Source organism: Bos javanicus, chromosome 17 (genome assembly GCF_032452875.1).
Source record: "Bos javanicus breed banteng chromosome 17, ARS-OSU_banteng_1.0, whole genome shotgun sequence".
NCBI lineage: Eukaryota > Metazoa > Chordata > Mammalia > Artiodactyla > Bovidae > Bos > Bos javanicus.
Window position 1 is genome coordinate 10742134 of NC_083884.1, and position 20910 is coordinate 10763043.

At 43.4% G+C, this 20910-nt stretch overlaps 1 protein-coding gene across 10 annotated transcripts in view; it reads right to left on the bottom strand.

Annotated features, from left to right (window-relative positions):
- Positions 1-20910, bottom strand: part of ARHGAP10 (Rho GTPase activating protein 10) — a 384526-nt gene that overhangs the window by 209745 nt on the left and 153871 nt on the right. For all 10 annotated transcript variants that reach the window (XM_061384041.1, XM_061384036.1, XM_061384039.1 and 7 more), the window contains 4 exons: positions 20133-20237; positions 10851-10980; positions 5576-5682; positions 2723-2817 (listed from right to left, as the gene is read on the bottom strand). In XM_061384041.1, coding sequence (XP_061240025.1) covers positions 2723-2817; positions 5576-5682; positions 10851-10980; positions 20133-20237 — 437 coding nt within the window. The remainder of the gene's footprint in view (positions 1-2722; positions 2818-5575; positions 5683-10850; positions 10981-20132; positions 20238-20910) is intronic.

The window sequence follows — 20910 nt, forward strand, 5'->3', positions numbered from 1 at the left end:
TGGTCTGCCTCCACCCAGTTCCCAGAAAGCAGCTCTGGGCATCAATGGAAGTAAATCAGTGATTTCTTCAAGAAGGCAGCTGAGAGGGTAAAGATCCAGGTCCCCAGAATGCGTGCATGCTAAGTCACTCCAGTCGTGTCTGACTCTTTGTGATCCCATGGACTGCAGCCTGCCAGACTCCTCTCTGTCCATGGGATTCTCCAGGCAAGAATACTGGCATGAGTTGCCATGCCCTCCTCCAGGGAACCTCCCCAATCCAGGGATTGAACCCACCTATCTATGTCTCCTGCCCTGGCAGGTGGATTCTTTACCACTAATGCCACCTAGGAAGCCCTCCAGGCCCCCTACCTCATTTTAATAAGGGAACTCTCTTTTTTTCTGATTTATATATGCCTAAAAGTGTAAAGTTTTTATTTGAAAAGACATCCCTATAGAGCAGTTTGAAAACGACTAAAATCAGTTCAGTTCAATCGCTCAGTCGTGTCCGACTCTTTGTGACCCCGTGAACCACAGCACGCCAGGCCTCCCTGTCCATCACCAACTCCTGGAGTCTACCCAAACTCATGTCCATTGAGTTGGTGATACCATCTAACCATCTCATCCTCTGTCATCCCCTTCTCCTCCTGCCTTCAATCTTTCCCAACATCAGGGTCTTTTCAAATGAGCCAGCTCTTCACATCAGGTGGCCAAAGTATTGGAATTTCAGCTTCAACATCAGTCCTTCCAATGAACACCCAGGACTGATCTCCTTTAGGATGGACTGGTTGGATCTCCTTGCAGTCCAAGGGACTCTCAAGAGTCTTCTCCAACACCACAGTTCAAAAGCAACAATTCTTCTGCACTCAGCTTTCTTTATAGTCCAACTCTCACATCCATACATGACTACTGGAAAAACCATAGCCTTGACTAGACAGACCTTTGTTGACAAAGTAATGTCTCTGCTTTAAAATAGATCACCTCTAACGTCTTCCCCAGTTCTGAGGGTCTCCATTCAAAATACCATCATTATGAAAGTAACTCCACAGTAACCACTCATCAACCTTTGTGAGGGGTGGAAAGTACTGGGTTGGTCAAAAAGTTTGTTCAGGTTTTTCCATAACATCTTGCAGAAAAACCCAAACAAACTTTTTGGTCAATTCAACAGTTATTGTAATAAGGATATCAATGAAGAAGAGCATTTGGCATGATCAAGGTCTTAGAGAAAACACAGGACTGGGAAAAATCAATACAAAATTAAAATAAAATTAATACAAAATTAAAACAATAAATGGAAGTACTAGAATTACCCTTTTAAAGAAATGCAGATTAACCTCATTTGACACATTTTCTGTAAGACATCACTGCTGACTCACCTCTGTCAACTATTTCAGAGGCAACACACTTACACAGTTATACTCTGATGCCTGCAGCAGAGCAGTTAAGAGCCTGGGCTCCAGGGGCAAACGCAACAATTCACATCTCAGCTCTTCCACTTACTAGCTACATGACCTTAGGAGAACCACATAAGGCTCCGTTTTTCATCATAAAATGAGAAGCATAATGTCTACCTGACAGAGCTGGGCTGAGGATAAAATGAGGTAAAGAAGAGAAGAATTCAGAACACTATCTGGTACGTACAGAAAACTCAGTCAATGCTTACAGCATACATATTTACGCTCAAGTTGTATTATACAGCCCGAATCTCTTCTTAAAGATTTTTAACTTATCCTTACTGGCTTGAAATTTAACCTCTTTTACAATGACGTTCTCTTTTTTTACAGTCTTGGCAAAAGGCTTATTAAACCATTTGTCCTTTTCATTGTATTACCATATTATCATGATACATAAACACACATTTTTATGTACCTGGTCTTCAATGCATTTATTGAATGAACCCCAGAGACTCAGTTACATCATCTGAGGGAAGAGGAAACACTATTTTTGTATTCTTGGGTCCTGATCTGAAATGAACTTGTGTTTAAAAAAACCTCATATTGTAAACTTTTATTATACAAACATGAAACATCATTATCTAGAGACCACTGCTGCCCATAACTAGGGCTGGCAAGAAACCTTCATACCATCATCAGTCATTAAAAAAGAAATATTCTATGAGCACCATGATTTTCCTTAGTACTATGGAAGGACACAGAAATAAATGCCAGACAGGTAGTAATATTGACAAATGAGCTTTGTTTTTCTTTTTTTCACTTCTTTCCCTCCAGCAAAGATTCTTTTCTAACTAAAAGAATCTCTATAACTAAAAGTCATATTGCGAGGAAAAAAAAAGATAACTAGTCTTTGAATAAACAGAGTTTGCCTGTGACCTTCTATTACCTTTCCATATACACATGGAAAATTCCCACACGCAAAAATGAATACTGCTGTGTGTGAAGAGCCACAACCACCTCTTTCTAGCTCCATCACCTACTTCCTCATCTTCACGCCTCACACTTTTAGTGCCAGAAAAGGAGGCTTGGATCAACAATGAAACCCCCCAAGGTCACTGTTTAAGCAACAACACTAGTTAAAGTGACTGCAAACTTCGGCCAAGACTAAGCTATATCATTCCACAGCCAAACGCAGTGACCAACACAGAACAGCCCACAGTGAATACACAGCTTGGAAAAACAGAAAGATAACCGTCTCCCAGGCCACAGAAATCCAAGCTGCAATTACCTATTTTTTAAATGATTTTCTTAAACGACTCCTTCCATGAAGTCCAGGAATTCCAATAACTTACCGGTCAGCAGCTTCCACGTCAAAGCAAAACCTTCTGTCAATGGAGTCAGTATGTCTCCTGATACATTCTTTCAAAAAGAAGACCTCTCCATCCCCCTGCGAAGAATCATTTTAAGCATTTTCAAACACTACAGTATACACATACACAGAGTTACGTATCCTATACTTGAAGGGGGGAGGGGAGGCAAGGTTCAGATCTTAGGTTCCTCTATTCTGTTCTCTTTGGAACCAGTTTATTTCGAACTGTAGCCATTTCTGTCACTGACCTTTTCTTAAGATTTTTTAGACGCTGCTTCAATTACAGTAACCTTAAACCAGACCTTATGAGTGCTAATTTTAAAAGGTGGATTAGCAATATAGTTTCCACATGTCTATATTTGTTATTCTTATTGCCCTCTTGTTAAAAAAAAAAAAAAAAGATAATGTGTTTGCATTTCACATTACATTATACCACATGAAACAGCCCACAGGTAACCATTTCTGACCTATGAAAACTTTAATTCCATAGGAATCTACCTAAAAGTACATGAAGGACCTTGGATCAGCCATTGTGATCATCTCAAGCTAGAACCATTCCATTTATGTGGGTGTGTGCTCAGCTGTGCCCAGGTCTTTGCAACCCCATGGACTGCAGCCCACTAGGCTCCTCTGTCCAGGGGATCATGCATGGCAGGAATACTGCAGTGGGTTGCCATTTCCTTCTCCCAGGGATCTTCCCAACACATCTATGTGCTTTGCTGTTTCCTCAGTGAATCACCTTGAATTTACCTTTACTGAGTGTTCAGTTAAATATGGTACCATTTTATCTCAGTTAACCACCCTCTCCAAGAGCTTTAAAAAGCAGCAGAAAACAGGAGACAGAAGCAATGCAAAAACAGGTTCTCAGGAAGAAACTGTAAGAGTCTGAGAAACACTTCTGGAATATTTTAGTATTTTCTGGAATGTGAAGATCTCTAATATTAAACCAGCATTCAGATGTAAAAAACATTCAAAATATCACAGTCATCGTATTTTAAATGTATTTGTTATTTGGGGCTAAAACAGAAAGATACCACTAAGCAGATGTGTCCTGGGTCTTGAGTCGGCTCTGAAAGGAAACTCGCACTCCAACCCATGCTCGGTTTGTCATTAAAGAGAATGGGAGTTAGTGTTCAAGAGGGAGGGTTCACATGTCTATCTATGGCTGATTCATGTTGACATATGGCAGAAACCAACACAACATTGTAAAGCAATTATCCTCCCATTAAATATAAAATTTGTAAAAACTGGAAAAAGTGTACAGAGATACAGAAGCTAATCCATATTTATCCTCTCACTGCAACTTCTGATCATATCAGTGGCCCTCAGAGGTATAAAGTAATCACGAGCATTTGGTTAATGAGCTGCGCACAGTTGCTGATCATTCCTGGAGTTTGCTCTTTTATTAGATTTGATGCTTCACTTACCAACAAATTTTGCCTTCTCTGTGTCTGACATGTTCTTAACAAATTATTCCTGACTGTATCCATTAAACTTTAGTTACATTTGACAAAAATAAATGAATGTGATCTTTAAAAAAAAAAAAAAAAAAGAACACAAAAACAACAAAAGCCATCCCCCTCCAGGGGTGACATCCTGGCTTCCTCTTCTTTACCATGGCCACGATTTTCCATGTGTATTTTGATATCACAAAAATGTGCTTCTATTATAAGCAGCTTTAAATAGTTTTCAGGAAGATGCAAAGTACGTGTAAACAGAAGTGAACTTGGGTTAATTCTGTATTCACAGAAACAAAATTATGCCCATCCACCCAGCAAGCAATGAATTAACCTTAAAATGTGTCACCAGTTACAGTCAATGTTAGTGAGAGGAGCTCTGTGTTGACTATTATTGTTGCTAAGAGCTACAGCTTCTGCTTTAAAACAAAGACCACCTTTTCCACCCAGACAGCTCCTGCGGGCTTCTCGCATACATTTCCTGTATCACGAGTTGCTGTGGAGTTTATTTCTCAGGAGGTGTAAACTAAATGCTGAGTGTCTAAGTGAGAAGGTTCAAGTCTGAATGAAAAGCAGAAAACTTCACTACAGATCATCTACTCTGTAATCTTTTCATTTATGTGCATTTACGTGTGCACGTGGCTCAGTCAGTGCAGAATCTGTGAGAGACGTAGGTTCAATCTCTGGGTTGGGAAGATTCCCCTGGAGGAGGAAAATGACAACCCACTCCAGCCTTCTTGCCTGGGAAATCCCATGGACAGAGGAGCCTGGAGAGCTATCCCCATGGCGGGGATAGCAAGAGTCAGACACGACCTAGCAACTAAACCACCACCACCATGTACAACGTCAGGCCTCCCCCATAAATCCTGAGCAGTCAGCCCCCTGAGTCAGGAAAGCATGCTGAAGGTATGAACTCTATCTTCCAGTAACAGGGACGTCAAATCATTCTTTCTTTAAAAAAAAAAAAATCTGACCATAAAAATCCATGCCAACAGGACATCCCTGGTGATCCAGTAGCTAAGACTCCGCACTTCCAAGGCCGGGGGCCTGGGTTCAACTCCTGGTCAGGGAACTAGAGCCCACATCCCACACATAAGAGATCCGCGTGCCAGAACTAAGACCTGGGGCAGCCAAATAAACATTTTTAAAATAAATAAATAAAATAAATAAATTTTAAAATAAATTTTTAAAACCACATGCCAGCAATTCAGAAAATACAGGAATTATTTTCTGGCCGATTTTATTTAGGAAAAAAAAAACCATCTTTTCATTCTAAAAGCAAAATGGAAGGTATTTATCATTTAATGGAAACACCATTAAAATGATGCCCTCAAAGACCACCTCACAGCCAGTACAAAGCATAAAAAGGAAACACTTACAAGTTTCCCCCCGGATCTGTGCTCAAACGGGATCATGGTGAACTTCTTGGCTGCTTTTCGATACATGCAGTAGTGTTTGACCCAGCTGGAACCGAATGGAGGAGGCCCTTCAACAAGAAACAGAACTTTACATGTTTCCTTATAAACAAACAGGTATGCAAAACTCTATATTGCTAAAGAGAAAAAAGCCAGAAATGGCAACTAATACAGCTCAAGGAAACAAATCAGCAACACAGCTCATCTAAGACAAGGGAAAAGCTAGGGGAAATAAGAGGGCTCATATAGACAGTTTGAGAAAAGGTCCTAACAGTTCTCAGCAACAAATAAACAATTTAAAGACATGTTTTTCACATAATCTGCTAGACTGCTATCTCATACATGAAAATCTCCTAATTGTAAATTATACATTTTTTTATTTTTGTCTATGTATGAATAGCTCATGAGAATTCCAAGAATGCCACCAGATATATGTGATGGTTTTGGATTCAATTCTGGCCTCTCAAAATAATAGAATTGTAGAATCACAGTGCAGAAAAGCATGTAGACTATAAATCTATCTAGTGCTTTAAGCCCACTAAAGCACCTTGTAAGCAGCTATCCTTACTAACGATGTCAAAGGTAAACTTTAAAATGAAGTATGAGACCTCCCTGATGGTCCATCGGTTAAGAATCTGCCCGCTAATGCAGGGGACAAGAGCTTGATCCCCGGCCCGGGAACGAAGATCCCACATGCCTCAGAGCAACTGAGTCCACGTTCTGTAACAGAAGCCTGTGTGCCACAGCTGAAGAGCAGCCCCCACTCACCATCAGTAGGGAAAGCCCGCTCGCAGCAACAAAGACCCAGAGCAGCCAAAAGTAAAACTAAATTTAAATGACGTGTTTAGAACAGAAGAGTGAGTTGTCCACATGTGCACCAGAACAGTTTTGGAACCACTTTTTACCTCTTGCTTGGTCAGTACTACAACCATCAGGGCTCTTAAAAGAAAATGGTCCCAAGTCAGGAGACCTAGAACGGTTCCATCACAGCAAAGGAAAAGCGAAGTCCCATTCAGTTTGATAATTTTTTCTTTTATCAAGAAAGGACATTAAGATAAAAAAAAGTCAACCCTATGATCAACATCATCACAGCTGAAAATATAAATAAAGCCTAAAAATATAGATTTTTATACCTAAAAATCAAAAAGAACAAACTTGGAGGGGGGGGGGAAGGACCCATTTAAAAGAAATGCATTTAGCTTTAGGAAAAATGAATTACATCACCTTGGGTGGAGGGGAGATGAAAGGGCTTACTAGACCACAATAAATCTCACCTCAAAACATCCTTAGTGCTGGGCCAGAGTTTGGGAACCCTCAGTGTGTGTGTGTGTGATCAACAGCAAGCATGTGTACTCTGTTCTATGGTTCATAAAAATACTGTGTAGGTATTTCATTCAACACCAAGAAAAATACCTCAAGAGACGATACGTATATCACTGTCTTTTTAATCTAAAAAAAAGCTTAGGCTTAGACCAAATGGCAAAGCCAAACCTCGGAATCTCTTGCCCAGATATCAAGGTGCGTCACTGATTAAGCTGCCACCCCCTCCCGACTTCACCGGACCCCGCTCAACCAGCCCTAAGCACAGAGATTAGTGACAGCTTTCCATGCTGTGCAAGTTTTGGGCAATATGACAGAGAGGGTGTAACACAGACTCGTGTGTGTGTGTGTTTAAGTCGCTCAGTCGTGTCCAACTCTTTGCGACTCCATGAACTGCAGCCGTGTGTGTGTGTGTGTGTGTGTGTGTGTGTGTGTGTGTGTAAGTCTCTCAGTCGTGTCCAACTCTTTGCGACTCCATGAACTGCAGCCTGCCAGGCTCCTCTGTCCATGGAATTCTCCAGGCCAGAATACTGGAGTGAATAGCCGTCCACTCCTCCAGGGCATCTTCCCAACACAGGGATGGAACCCAGGTCTCCCGCAATGCAGGCGGATTTTTCACCAGCTGAGCCACGAGGAAAGCCCAACACAGACTCTCGTCTCGGGCAGTTCCAGCACTGAGGAGGTGCATGATCGAAGGAGCGCTGTTAATCCCCCAGTGCTTCTGTGTTCTCACTGGTAAACGGGGTGATAACAGCACCTCACAATTCATAGGAGTTCTTAATGCATTAAATAAAACAAGATGGATAGAGAGTTTAGCACAGCTAAAAAGTGAAGAGTTCTGTCACTGTGGTTTTTTCAGTCCAATTTCAGCCCCATCTCTCTCAAAGTCAGTAAGTTAACCAACAGTTATAAGTCTAAAAAAAGATTCTTGTGACATTTTTCACTTGACTGTTAAAAAGGTTAAAAAAATTAGAGGGGGAGGAAAGGATTGAGAACTTGGGATTAGCAAACTAGTAATACATAGGGTGGATAAACAAGGTCCCATTCACTGCATAGCACAGGGAACCGTATTCAGTGTCCCATGATAAATCACAATGGAAAAGAATATGAAAAAGAAAACAAACATATGTATAACTGACTCACTTTGCTGTAAAATAACACATATATTTTACTCCAGTAAAAAAAAAAAAAGTATATACTCCAGTAAAAATATATATACTCAAGTAAAAAAAATTTTTAATGAAATATTCACTCTATACACAGCTCAATAGCTGTTGTTCCTGACAGCACCTTTAGAAATGACACGATTTTGCCATTCAACCAACATTTGTAAAAATAAATTGCCTCTCAGTTTTGTTTTTTTTGGGGGAGGGAGGAGACTAAAAAAAATTAAACAAATTTACAGTTGTGCCATGCCAGTAACTGTCCTTCATGAGACACTAAGACTAAGTCCAGATTAAAGAAGGGCAAGTGGAGAAAGGACCACCAGTCTCCCCACTGCATGTAACAGGAACACCCGGTCACACGGCTGTTCCCTGAGTCTCTCTGCTACAAAACTGGTCAGTTTGGGAATCCGGTTGCAAGAGTCACACTTGGCAAATGAAAACTCTAAAGCAGCCTAACTACAGTTAAGGGCGGAGGGGAGGGAAACAGGAAATACAGGAACATTCTCACACACCACTCCTGTGTGTGCACGTGCAGTCCCCAAATCACGGCTGACTTTTCAGCCCCACGCACTGCAGCCCGCCAGGCTCTTCTGGTCATCAGATTATCCCAGCAAGAAGACTGGAGTGGGTTGCCAAGCCCTCCTCCAGGGGATCTTCCTGATCCACGAATCCAAGCCTAGTCTCCTCCGTCTCCTGCGCTGGCAGGAGGATTCTTTACCACTACACCACCTGGGAAGCCCACGACTCCTCCTCCTAACTGGCAATCAGGCTCCACAGCTGAGGAGGTAAACCGCAACAGCCTCATCACTAAAGTAAGACCACACTGTCCAAAGTCTGAAGGCATCGTGGGCTGCTTTAATTTCAAAATAAGGATACTCTACAATTGCACTCATCCCACACACTAGTAAAGTAATGCTCAAAATTCTCCAGCAGTACGTGGACCGTGAAATTCCAGATGTTCAAACTGGTTTTAGAAAAGGCAGAGGAATGAGAGATCAAATTGCCAACATCTGCTGGATCATCGAAAAAGCAAGAGAGTTCCAGAAAAACATCTATTTCTGCTTTACTGACTATGTCAAAGCCTTTGACTGTGTGGATCACAATAAACTGTGGAAATTTCTGAAAGAGATGGGAATACCAGACCACCTGACCTGCCTCTTGAGAAACCTGTATGCAGGTCAGGAAGCAACAGTTAGAACTGGACATGGAACAATGGACTGGTTCCAAATAGGAAAAGGAGTACGTCAAGGCTGTATATTGTTACCCTGCTTATTTAACTTATATGCAGAGTACATCATGAGAAACGCTGGGCTGGATGAAGCACAAGCTGGAATCAAGATTGCCAGGAGAAATAGCAATAACCTCAGATATGCAGATGACACCACCCTTATGGCAGAAAGTGAAGAGGAACTAAAGAGCCTCTTGATGAAAGTGAAAGAGGAGAGTGAAAAAGTTGGCTTAAAGCTCAACATTCAGAAAATGAAGATCATGGCATCCGGTCCCATCACTTCATGGGAAATAGATGGGGAAACAGTGGAAACAGTGTCAGACTTTATTTTTTGGGAGCTCCAAAATCACTGCAGATGGTGACTGCAGCCATGAAATTAGAAGACACTTACTCCTTGGAAGGAAAGTTATGACCAACCTTCATAGCATATTCAAAAGCAGAGACATTGCTTTGCCAACAAAGGTCCATCTAGTCAAGGCTATGGTTTTTCCTGTGGTAATGTATGGATGTGAGAGTTAGACTGTGAAGAAAGCTGACCGCCGAAGAATTGATGCTTTTGAACTGTGGTGTTGGGGAAGACTCTTGAGAGTCCCTTGGACTGCAAGGAGATCCAACCAGTCCATCCTAAAGGAGATCAGTCCTGTGTGTTCTTTGGAAAGAATGATGCTAAAGCTGAAATTCCAGTACTTTGGCCACCTCATGCGAAGAGTTGACTCATTGGAAAAGACTCTGATGCTGGGAGGGATTGGGGGCAGGAGGAGAAGGGGACGACAGAGGATGAGATGGCTGGATGGCATCACTGACTCGATGGACGTGAGTCTGAGTGAACTCCGGGAGTTGGTGATGAACAGGGAGTCCTGGCGTGCTGCGATTCATGGGGTCGCAAAGAGTCGGACACAACTGAGCGACTGAACTGACTGACTGACTCACACACTGCACGTTCACTAAGAGAAAAACAATGCTGAAAATCCAGGGGGGTAAGTTAGCATGTCATCCAGAATTTTTTTTTCATAGTAATATGCAATTGCCATGGTAATTTTAACAAGGACAAAAAACGATCTCAGAAAAAGCACACAAGAAGTGACGTGAAAGCAGGAGAGACATTTGCCCTTCTTGACTTCAACACGGAAGAACAGGGCTCTGGGGAGAGGGTGCAGGTGCATATGAGTATGTGGGTGGCTGGGTGTTGGTGTTAATGATAAGGATGAGAAGAAAAGAGGAAAAAGCTAATACCCACCTCGCTTTCAGATGTTACCAAGTCATTCCTCCCTTGCAAGCAAATTTTAACAAAGTGTGACGGAGAATCGGTGGGCTGTGGCTGGAAAGCAGGGTGCTCACAGAGTTCCTAATCTCAGCATTCTCCCCCTAGGGAAGGAATGTGTTTTCCCTGCCAAACTGCAACCTACACCTTCAGACAGCAAAGAAACTGGTAGGAAAAACTACTCCCAAATATCAGAGAGTGATTACAGTGAGAGTTTTTAATAATTTTTAACGAGTTAGTCGCCACCGCGGGAGAGTCTCTTACTTTTTTCCTGCACATACAGGTAGCCTTCCGCTGTGAACTGACTTGCTCGTTTGTGGTCCTTGGGATTCTGTCTGATCTTGTTCATAAGTTCTTCCACTTCTGACCTTGTTCCTTCAAAACGATTCCGTGTCTGAAATGGATTTAAGAAACACGTATAAGTTTTAAAAGGACTTAAAAATGAACTTAAGTACATTTTCAAGTCTCTGGGTAGCTATAATTAAATCTGTAGCATTTTTCTACCAACTTCTCAAAACGTGTCCATCCTTTCCACTGTCTCTTCTTTGTTGAGATTATTGCGCAAAGAAAAAAACTAGTTAAGTAGTTAACAGACATATAGGAACAAAGGTTACTAGAGGTTATTTACTTGGAAGATTTCTAACACCAAGAATAATTCCATTATTCAACATAAGAATTCATGTCTGCACGTCTCACAATAGTATTAAATCTTAGGTTTAAAAAAAAAAAAATATATATGTAGGCCATAAAAGGAAGTCTTTCGTTTGCAACAATCAATCTGACTCATTACCAGCAATATATCTAAGTATTCAGAATCTGAAAAAACTTAATTCTACTTTGCAAACTACTAAAACTCAGTGTCATTTTTCCCAGGCTGTGGTAATTGCACTTGAAAATGACATTTCTTCACAGAATAAAGAAGGGGGGAAAGAAATCTCACCTACGAATAATGTCTTTGATATCTAAAGAGGCAAATCACATTTGTGAAGCCCTGGAGACGGGATGTCAATATCTCTGTCAGACGGCTAGACTGCCAACGGACATGCAAGGTGAAGTGACAAAATTACCAGGCAAACCTGCCGAGTCAGCACCACCAAGTTTCCGGACACTTCTTTCATCTACACTCAAAAATAATTGTATTAATACCGAAAAACTGCTGATGTGAAACTGTGGAGGAGCTGAGATGAAAAATTATTATTGAAATTCCTCCTCTCTCCTCCCTACAATGAAAGGGGTTACCAAGGGTTCTAAATGCAGAAAAATGTTAGAATGGTCCAGTTTTAGAGGGGGATGGGAAGTCTGATAAATGAAGACTGTAAAGGAGAAACTTAACAGAGGCTTATTTTAAACACAAGCTGAGAGGTTGTTTTTAATTCATTTATGTACTCTAAAAATGTATGGGGCTGCAGAGAGGGTGGGACTCACCTGCTGGTGGCCATCTCTCGCCTTCCCGTTTCTTATGCTCTGGGGTTTCCTGCCGCATCTTAAAGCTAATTATACCCTAATTTTAGTCACCTTGTCACTTTACAGAGATTCTCCCCATCTCTCACTTCTTTCCATCTCTGTGTCTAATATATACACATACACATGTACACACGTATGTGCACGCTACATATATGCAAATGCTAGCACACACGTGTGTGCACACACACACACTGCTATTAACCTAACGAGTTGTATCCAAAACTCTCATTATTTAAGTTAATGCTCAAACTGTCCTAGATTTGACCGGCAGGGACCCCTTCTAGCCGCCTCCTGTTTCATTTTCCTGTGTGCTATGCTCCGTTGCTCAGTCGTGTCCAACTCTTTGCGACCCCAGGGACTGTAGCCCACCAGACTCCTCTGTCCACGGGGATGCTCCAGGCAAGAACACTGGAGTGGGTTGCCATTTCCTTCTCCAATTCATGAAAGTGCAAAGTGAAAGTGAAGTCGCTCAGTCGTACCCGACTCTCAGCGACCCCATGGACTGCAGCCTTCCAGGCTCCTCCGTCCATGGGATTTTCCAGGCAAGAGTACTGGAGTGGGCTGCCATCGCCTTCTCTGCAGTATTCCCGATACATTTACTTATTTGCTCAACAAACACATCCACCCGATGTAGCCAGTCCTCTCAATCTTCCAGCCCCTCCTCTGCATTCTGCCTCTGTACCCTCCCACCCTCACTGCCCTCCTGCCTCCGAGGCCAGTGACTCTACACCGGGAAGGGAAAAGGTTAGCTATATTTTTAATGTGTCATTTTAGGTAAATTATGAATTTACATTTAAAAAAATCAGAGCCCAAGTAATAGAATGGCTGGGCTTCCCTGGAGGTTCAATGGGAAAGAACCCACCTGGCAAAACAGGAGATGTGGGTTCAATTCCTGGGTCAGGAAGATCCCCTGGAGAAGGAAGTGGCAACCCACTCCAGTGCTCTAGCCTAGGAAATCCCATGGACAGAGCAGCCTGGTGGGCTATGGTCCATGGGGTTGCAAAAGAGCTGGACACAACTTAGCAACAGCAAGAGAACAGAGCCTGGAATCTAGCAATTTCTGGTTCTAAATTCCAGGTGTACAGGAAGAGATCATCGAATAATAACAATGTTAGACTATAAATATTACTAGGTCACATGAGAAGGTTTACACTGAGATTTTGGTCATTCAGTTCTAAGTCGTTTCCGACGCTTTGTGGCCCCGTGAACTATAGCACAGCAGGCTGTGAAATCAGTTTACAGTGCTTTAATCCTCACGATAACCTATGACAGAGTCTAGCATCTCTGATCTTATAAAACACCATTGCTGTATTTCCTTTCCTTGCATGCTTTGGTTAAACACACACACACACACACACACACTTCAAAACTGGTGAGTCTTAAGTCTCATAATAAATATATTATTACATTACCTGTTGGGGGGAGGAGGATTCAAAGCGGGGACTGAGCAGGAATTCAAATACATCAGAGTATTTACAAAACTGGCGGGGAGGGGAGAGAAGGCACTGCTCACAGCAAGTCTGACCCAGAAATAAAGCTTAACAGGCAGACAGCAAGGTTTCCCAGATGGCACTAGAGGTAAAGAATCTGCCTGCCAATGCAGGAGATACAGGAAACTCGGGTTCAATCCCTGGGTCGGGAAGATCCCCTGGAGGAGGGGATGGCAACCCACTCCAGTATTCTCGCCTGGGAAATCCCACGGACAGAGCTCTGAGCCTGGTGGGGTACAGCCCTGGGGGTCGCAAAAGAATCAGACGTGACTGACCACGCACAAAGCACACACAGGCAGATAGCAAAGACCGATTTCAAGTTCAGATTGCCATTTTTCATTCAAGCTTTCTCATCCTGGCCCTATGACCTCATCCAGAGAGCAAAAGAAGACAGAGGATAATTAAAAATACGAGGAGGGTTTCATGAAGGAGCTGTAAAACATGAGGGGTAGGTCCCCTGAGCCTGCCTTAGCAACCTCCCCAAACAGTTAAACAGAAAAGAAGGGGCAGGGCTCTCCACACATACCCCTCACCGCATCCCCAACTCACCCCCTCAAGAGCCTTATGAAGGGGCAGATGGCCAGGTTAAGAAGGGGCATGTGATGGAAGCCAGGCCAACAGGTGATCAAGTCTAAACACCTGAAGGACAGCTTCCACGGGGACGAGGGGAATGCAGGTTAGAACTGCTGAGAGGCAGGCATGAGCTGAGGCTTCCCACCCGTACCCACGTCTGAGCTCTTACCATTAAAGGGAAGCCCATGTCAGCCAGAAACTGTTAAGGTCCAAGGAAGCCCAATGGCCAGGGCAGGATGTCCACCAACTCCTGTATTTACTGACCCCAGATGTTCCATGAGTGAACCTATTTCTAGCCCAACATTAAGTCTGAAATCAGTGACCTTGGGCCCTGGAATAAACCTGCCCAAGTTCCAATGCCACTCGGCCTTAAAGCACTGTGACTTGCGGAAGTTATCTTTCCTCCTTTTCCTCACTTGCCAAAGTAGGAATTTTAAAATCTACATCACAGGACATTTCTGAAGACTAAATGTTATGACACATTTGTATTGTAAACAAATTGCACTTGGTAACACATGGCATGTGGTAACAAAATAAGTGTTATTATTATTTTCCTTGCAATTAAGCCTCTCAATAGTGACAATCAGTCTCTCACAAAGGAAAGAAGAGAATCTTCAATATAAAACTACAATTGTATTACTTTACATCTGAGTGAAAGAGAAAGTACATTTTTAATTTTTGGGGGGGGGGTTATAAAAGCTAATCATGACACTATAACAGAGAGGGGGCACGAACAGCGCTGTCTGGAGGCGAGAAGAGGGGCAAACAGGATTACAAAGCGACCACAGACGGGCTCACCCCTCAGAAACCATCACGTCCGTGTTTCTCACAACCACTTCCAACCTCTCTCTCTTTTTGTCACAGAATGTATTTTGGTGTTCTACTCTTCTCTCAAAACTGTAACAAACACGTGTGTGTGTATCCATAAATTCTTATTAACTGCTCTTAGTATCTTCTAGGGACTCCAGAACCCTAAAATTTCTCCAGTTCTACTTCTTCCAGAAGAATTCTATTCTAGTCTCTCTGGGGATAGAGATCATAAAATGTTTTTAATTAATTTTTTAAAATATCCTTTAATTTTGACGCAATTTACATTCTTCTGGAAAAAAATGTAATTTTTAAAAGCCATCTTGCTCTTTTTTGCTGCCCATCAATTACTCTAGATTATGGGACATGGAAAAAGACAAGTCTCTCTCAAAAAAAGGTCTAACCATTTTTACTACAGAAAAGGTGAAACTAGGTGGGGGAGAACAGGTTGTTCTACTTTTAAGTAACTTTTCCTTTTTTTTTAAATTATAAAACTGTTTTTCCATTTTTTACTACAGGGAAATACCTAAAAGTTGACCAAAATTATCTCTAACATTATAGAACAGAGATAGTTAACTCTAAGATTTGGTGTCAACACCTGGGTACGTTTCCTTCAACACATAAACACACACAGTATAAGTAAATCAGAGAAAGACAACTGTCATCTTATCACTTAAATGTGGAATCATGAAGAATAATACAAATGAACTTACTTATAAACTGACTCACAGACATAGAAAAGAAACTTATGCTTACCAAAGAGGAAGTGGGGAGGGATGAATTAGGAATTTGGGATTAACAGATACACATCTCTATTGGAAAAGACTCTGATGCTGGGAGGGATTGGGGGCAGGAGGAGAAGGGGACGACAGAGGATGAAATGGCTGGATGGCATCACTGACTCGATGGACATGAGTCTGAGTGAACTCCGGGAGTTGGTGATGGACAGGGAGGCCTGGCGTGCTGCAATTCATGGGGTCGCAAAGAGTCGGACACGACTGAGCGACTGAACTGATCTGATCTGATGCATAAAGGGCTTCCCAGGTGGCACTATCAGTAAAGAACCCGCCTGCCACTGCAGGAGATGTGGGTTTGATCCCTGGGTCAGGAAGATCCGCTGAGGATGGCATGGCAACCCACTCCAGTGTTCTTGCACGGGGAATTCCAGGGACAGAGGAGCCTGGCGGGCTTCACTCCATGGGTTTCGTAAGACACGACTGAAACGACTTAACACGCACATGTGAAACCGGCGAACAACAGGGACCTACTGTACAGCGTGAGGAACTATATTCAATGTCGTGCAATAATGTATAAAGGAAAAGAATCTGAACAAGAATGTACCTGTATCTATGTACGAATCACTTTGCTGGACACAGGAAACTAACACTACATTTTAAATCCGCTATACATCAAGAGAAGGAAAAGGGCAACTCACTCCAGTGTCCTTGCCTGGAAAATCCCATGGACAGAGGAGCCTGGCGGGCTGCAGTTCACGGGGTCGCAAAGAGTCAAACTCGACTGAGTGACTGAGCACAGTTCATACATCGATTAAAACCAAACAGGGACTTCCCTGGTGGTACAGGCGGATAAGAATCTGCCTACCAGTGCAGGGGACACGGGTTCAACTCCTGGTCCGTGAAGATCCCACCTGCCATGGGACAACTAAGCCTGTGCACCAAGACTCCAGAGCCTGAGTTCCAGAGCCCGGGACCCACAGCGAGAGGAATCACTGCAACGGGAAGGCCACGATCAGCAAGCAGAGAAAGTGTATGCAGCAGTGAAGTCACAGCAGCCAAAAAGCAGATTCTTGGGAGGGAGGGTCAGGATGGGGGACACATGTACACCCATGGCTGATTCATGCGAATGTATGGCAAAAACCACCACAATATTGTAAAGTAATTAGCCGCCAATTAAAATAAATTTTAAAAATAGATTCTTAAAAAAACAAACAAAAAGAGTAACACACAGCTGGGATTATTTTTTAATTGGAGGATAACTGCTTTACATTCCTGCGTTGGTTTCTGTCATACAAGGTGGATCAATCATCAGTTCAGTCGCTCAGTCGCGTCCGACTCTTTGCGACCCCATGAATCGCAGCACACCAGGCCTCCCTGTCCATCACCAACTCCCAGAGTTCACTCAAACTCACGTCCATTGAGTCAGTGATGCCATCCAGCCATCTCATCCTCTGTTGTCCCCTTCTCCTCCTGCCCCCAATCCCTCCCAGCATCAGGGTCTTTTCCAATGAGTCAGCTCTTCGCATGGGGTGGCCAAAGTACGGGAGTTTCAGCTTCAGCATCCGTCATAACCACGTATGAATCCCCTCCCTCTGGAGCCTCCCTGCCCTGTGCCCCCAGCCCACTCCTCCAGTCACAGGGCACCAGGCTGGGCTTTCATGTGATGTAAGCGCTTCCCACCAGCCACCTATTTTCCACGTGGCGGCGTGTACGGCCAGTGCCACTGCCTTGCGCTGCCCACCGCCCTCTGCCCTTGCCCAGCTGGGACTTTTGTACTGTGTAGTCTCCAGTACACCGTAAGCTGGCATCATCAGGGGATGGGACAGCTGGCTAAGAACAGCACCTTACTGAGGTGCCGCAGGTGAGGCCGAGTGCGTGGCATGCGTTTCCAGGGCGCTGGTCTTGCTGAAGGGAAAAGAATGAGCTACAAGCACAAGTGCAGAGCACGGCGGCTCCCGGGGTCAGGTGTCCCCATGCTGAAGGTGAGGCGGAGGCAGAGCGGCCTGGGGAAGAGCCTGAACAGAAGGCAGAGGAGCACACACAGGGACGGTGGGGCTCTCGGGCAGCTGGCTGAGGACGATCCTGACGCTCCGGGGACACAGGAAAAGGCTTCTTCCCAGTAACTTATTCTCTGCCCATTTCTTTGTGGGAAATTAAGGTTACCAAGTACGTGCACTAAGTGCTAAATAGACTAAGGCTACAAGCCAGGTGAACCATTTCAACGGGCAGCCTGTCTTCAAGCTCTGCTTACAGTGGTTCATGTCTGAGTACTGTTCAATCGCACTGAAATCCTGACTCTCTCTCCAACTATTGTGGGGTGTGTAAGGTAGGCCATGGGGTCGCAAAAGAGTCAGACACTGCTTAGCACCTACACAGCAACAAGCTAACTATAGCCCCCTGACCCCGGGGGTCCACACAAGCGAGCACTGCAGGGACGGCTCCTCCGGAGCCCCCAGGAGAGGCCGACATGTCCCCACACCTCGCCCCAGACCCGGAGGGCCGGCGGTTCCTCAGGCAGGTGCCTGAGCTGTCACCCAGGCCCGCACGCAGGTGGCTGGGCGCTGGATTTAACGCTCTACCGTGGCCGCCTTGAAATTCTTCATTCTGGAATAAGGGGGCCTGCCTCCTCATTTTACACAAATGACGGGTTAGTTCTGCCTGAAGGTTCTCATCCAGACCAGCCCTGCCCTTGACAGGTGAGCTACAGACACAGTTACACAGTCAGGTAGTGGAGAAAAAACAAACAAAAAAATCAAGATAATCACCTCATCTTCTAAACTAACTATGGAACACGCTTTTCACAACACTGTATTCCGCGGTCTGCAGAAGTCTTCTGATACATCCCAGCGTCGTTAGACTAAGTGTTCTACCAACAGAGGCAGCTTTGAAGTTAGGACTAACCCACACACAGACACGGGGACATATTTTTAAACTGTGTTATGTTATGTCACTGATATTGGGGTGGGGGTGGAGTGGTGGGGGTGAAGGGAGGAGTCGACTCTTAGTCATATGACTCAGCAGAATGTACGATCTTCAAATACAAACTGACACATGAATTACAAAACATGAGAGATTTCATTATCTGTATTCCCAAGTGTAGGGAACTATACCAAAATAACTTAGAAACAAGATCTACACAAAAACCCCTCATTCTCAATTTCTAAGATTATAAGAACAGTACAGAGATTCCCATCTTTCTCCTGGTATGTCTTTCAGGATGCACTAGGAGTTTGTCCCAAAACTCACTCACTATACTCTCAACAACATTTGACATTATACTAAACATAACTTGAATAGCTTTTCAAGGAAGAGACTTCCAACTTCCCAAATCAACTAAAGTTTTGAAATGAAAAATATGTACCACCTTCTGATCAAAACCACATACTATATACTGTTTAAAAGATTATGTTGTGCTATGCTAAGTCATTTCAATCGTGTCCAGCTCTTTGCAACCCTGTGAACTGTAGCCCACCAAACTCCTCTGTCCATGTGATTCTCCAGGCAAGAATACTGAGTGAGTGGCCACGCCCTCCTCCAGGGGATGTTCCTGACCCAGAGATCAAATCCAAGTCTCTTAAGCCTCCTGCACTGGCAGGCAGGGTCCTTACCACTGGTGCCACCTGGGAAACCCATTTAACAGATTAGGTTGTTTAAAAAATCTCTCTTCAAGACCTAACAGACAGTATAGCTCTTCCAGGAAAATAAAGGACCAACAGCAACTATGAACACCAATATATTAGTGAAGACGCACAAAACACAGGAAAGAAATTCCACTGGAACTGAGAGCCTATGTGGGAATAAAAGTCAAATAAGTCATACAGGGAACAGAAGAAATTTAGATTACAACTGAAATGCCTTAAATCAGACCTGGAGGACGGTTTTGTCTTTCATACAGATCAAACTTAGAATTACACGAAAAAGTTATCCCTAGAACCATCTTACAAAATGTAGAATGACTAGGTCACATCACTATACAGCATGTTTCAAAGTTGCTAAGAGAGTAGGCATTCAACGTTATCGTCACAAGGTAAAAAAGAAAAAATTTAACTACAGGAGGTGACTGATGTTAACTAAAGTGGAAATAATCTTGCAATTAGTAAGTTGTTAAGCTGTACCGCTTATACAGTGCTGTGTGTCAATTATATCTCAAGAAAATTGGGGAGGGAATTAGGCAAATTATGTGAGATTTTATTATAACAACATACGTCATGACTTTTTGGAAAATAAGAGAGGAAAATTAATTATGGAAAATGAATTCGTCTTTTAAAAAAGCAGCCGCTAGGTGGCAGTGTCCTGAGCCTCCATTAGCGGGCGAGCAGCTGTTATACTAAGAACTGACCAGAAGGTGGCAGCGTAGCCTCGGTTTCCCAGCACCAACAGCTCAGCCTGCTCCTAAGGCTTTTCACACACCAAAGAAATCACAACTACACCTCTCAAACGTCTTTTTTTTAAAGCGAGAGCTTTCGTTTCCTTACGTTCTGAATGTTGATCTGTAGTTCCATTTTGTAGTGATTGAAGTCTTTGGCAAGTTCATGGCCCTGATGATAGAAAGTAAACATTCCCTGAAAAAATGACAGCATCTAAAACAAAGGAGAAAAGACATTAGCGCGCGCACACACACACACACACACACACACCCCCTCAGGGGAAAAAATAAAACGGCCACATGTCTCCCCACATCTCATTATGATTCTATCAATGGAAAATAATTCAAAGCAAGTCACTAGAATTCAACTAAATCTAACTGCATTTTGTTCATTAATTGTTCCCTATAAAAAAAGAATGAAGGATCTGCGATTTCTCCCTCAATAGCAGAGCCATTAGATAGCTTTTATAGTATGCTGTAAGAAGAAATGGAATTCTACATCACCCCTTTGTCCTTTTTCTTTAAAAAAAAAAAAAAGAAATCTTTATTTATGTCTGGCCATACTGGTTCTTTGTTGCTGTGTGGGCTTTTCTCTGGTTGCGATGAGCGTGGGCCACTCTCTGGTTGTGGGGTACAGGCTTCTCTCGCCGCAGGGCACAGGCTCTAGGGTGCACGGGCTTCAGTACTGGCAGCATGTGGGCTCAGTAGTTGCGGACCCCGGGCTCTGGGGCACAGGCTCAACGGTTGTGGCCCCCGGGCTTCACTGCTCCACGGCATGTAGCATCTTCCCATTCCAGGGATCGAACCCATGTCTCCTGCATTGGCAGGTGGATTCTTGAGCACTGAGCCATCAGGAAAGCCCTCATTTGTCCTTTTTAATCAAGAGA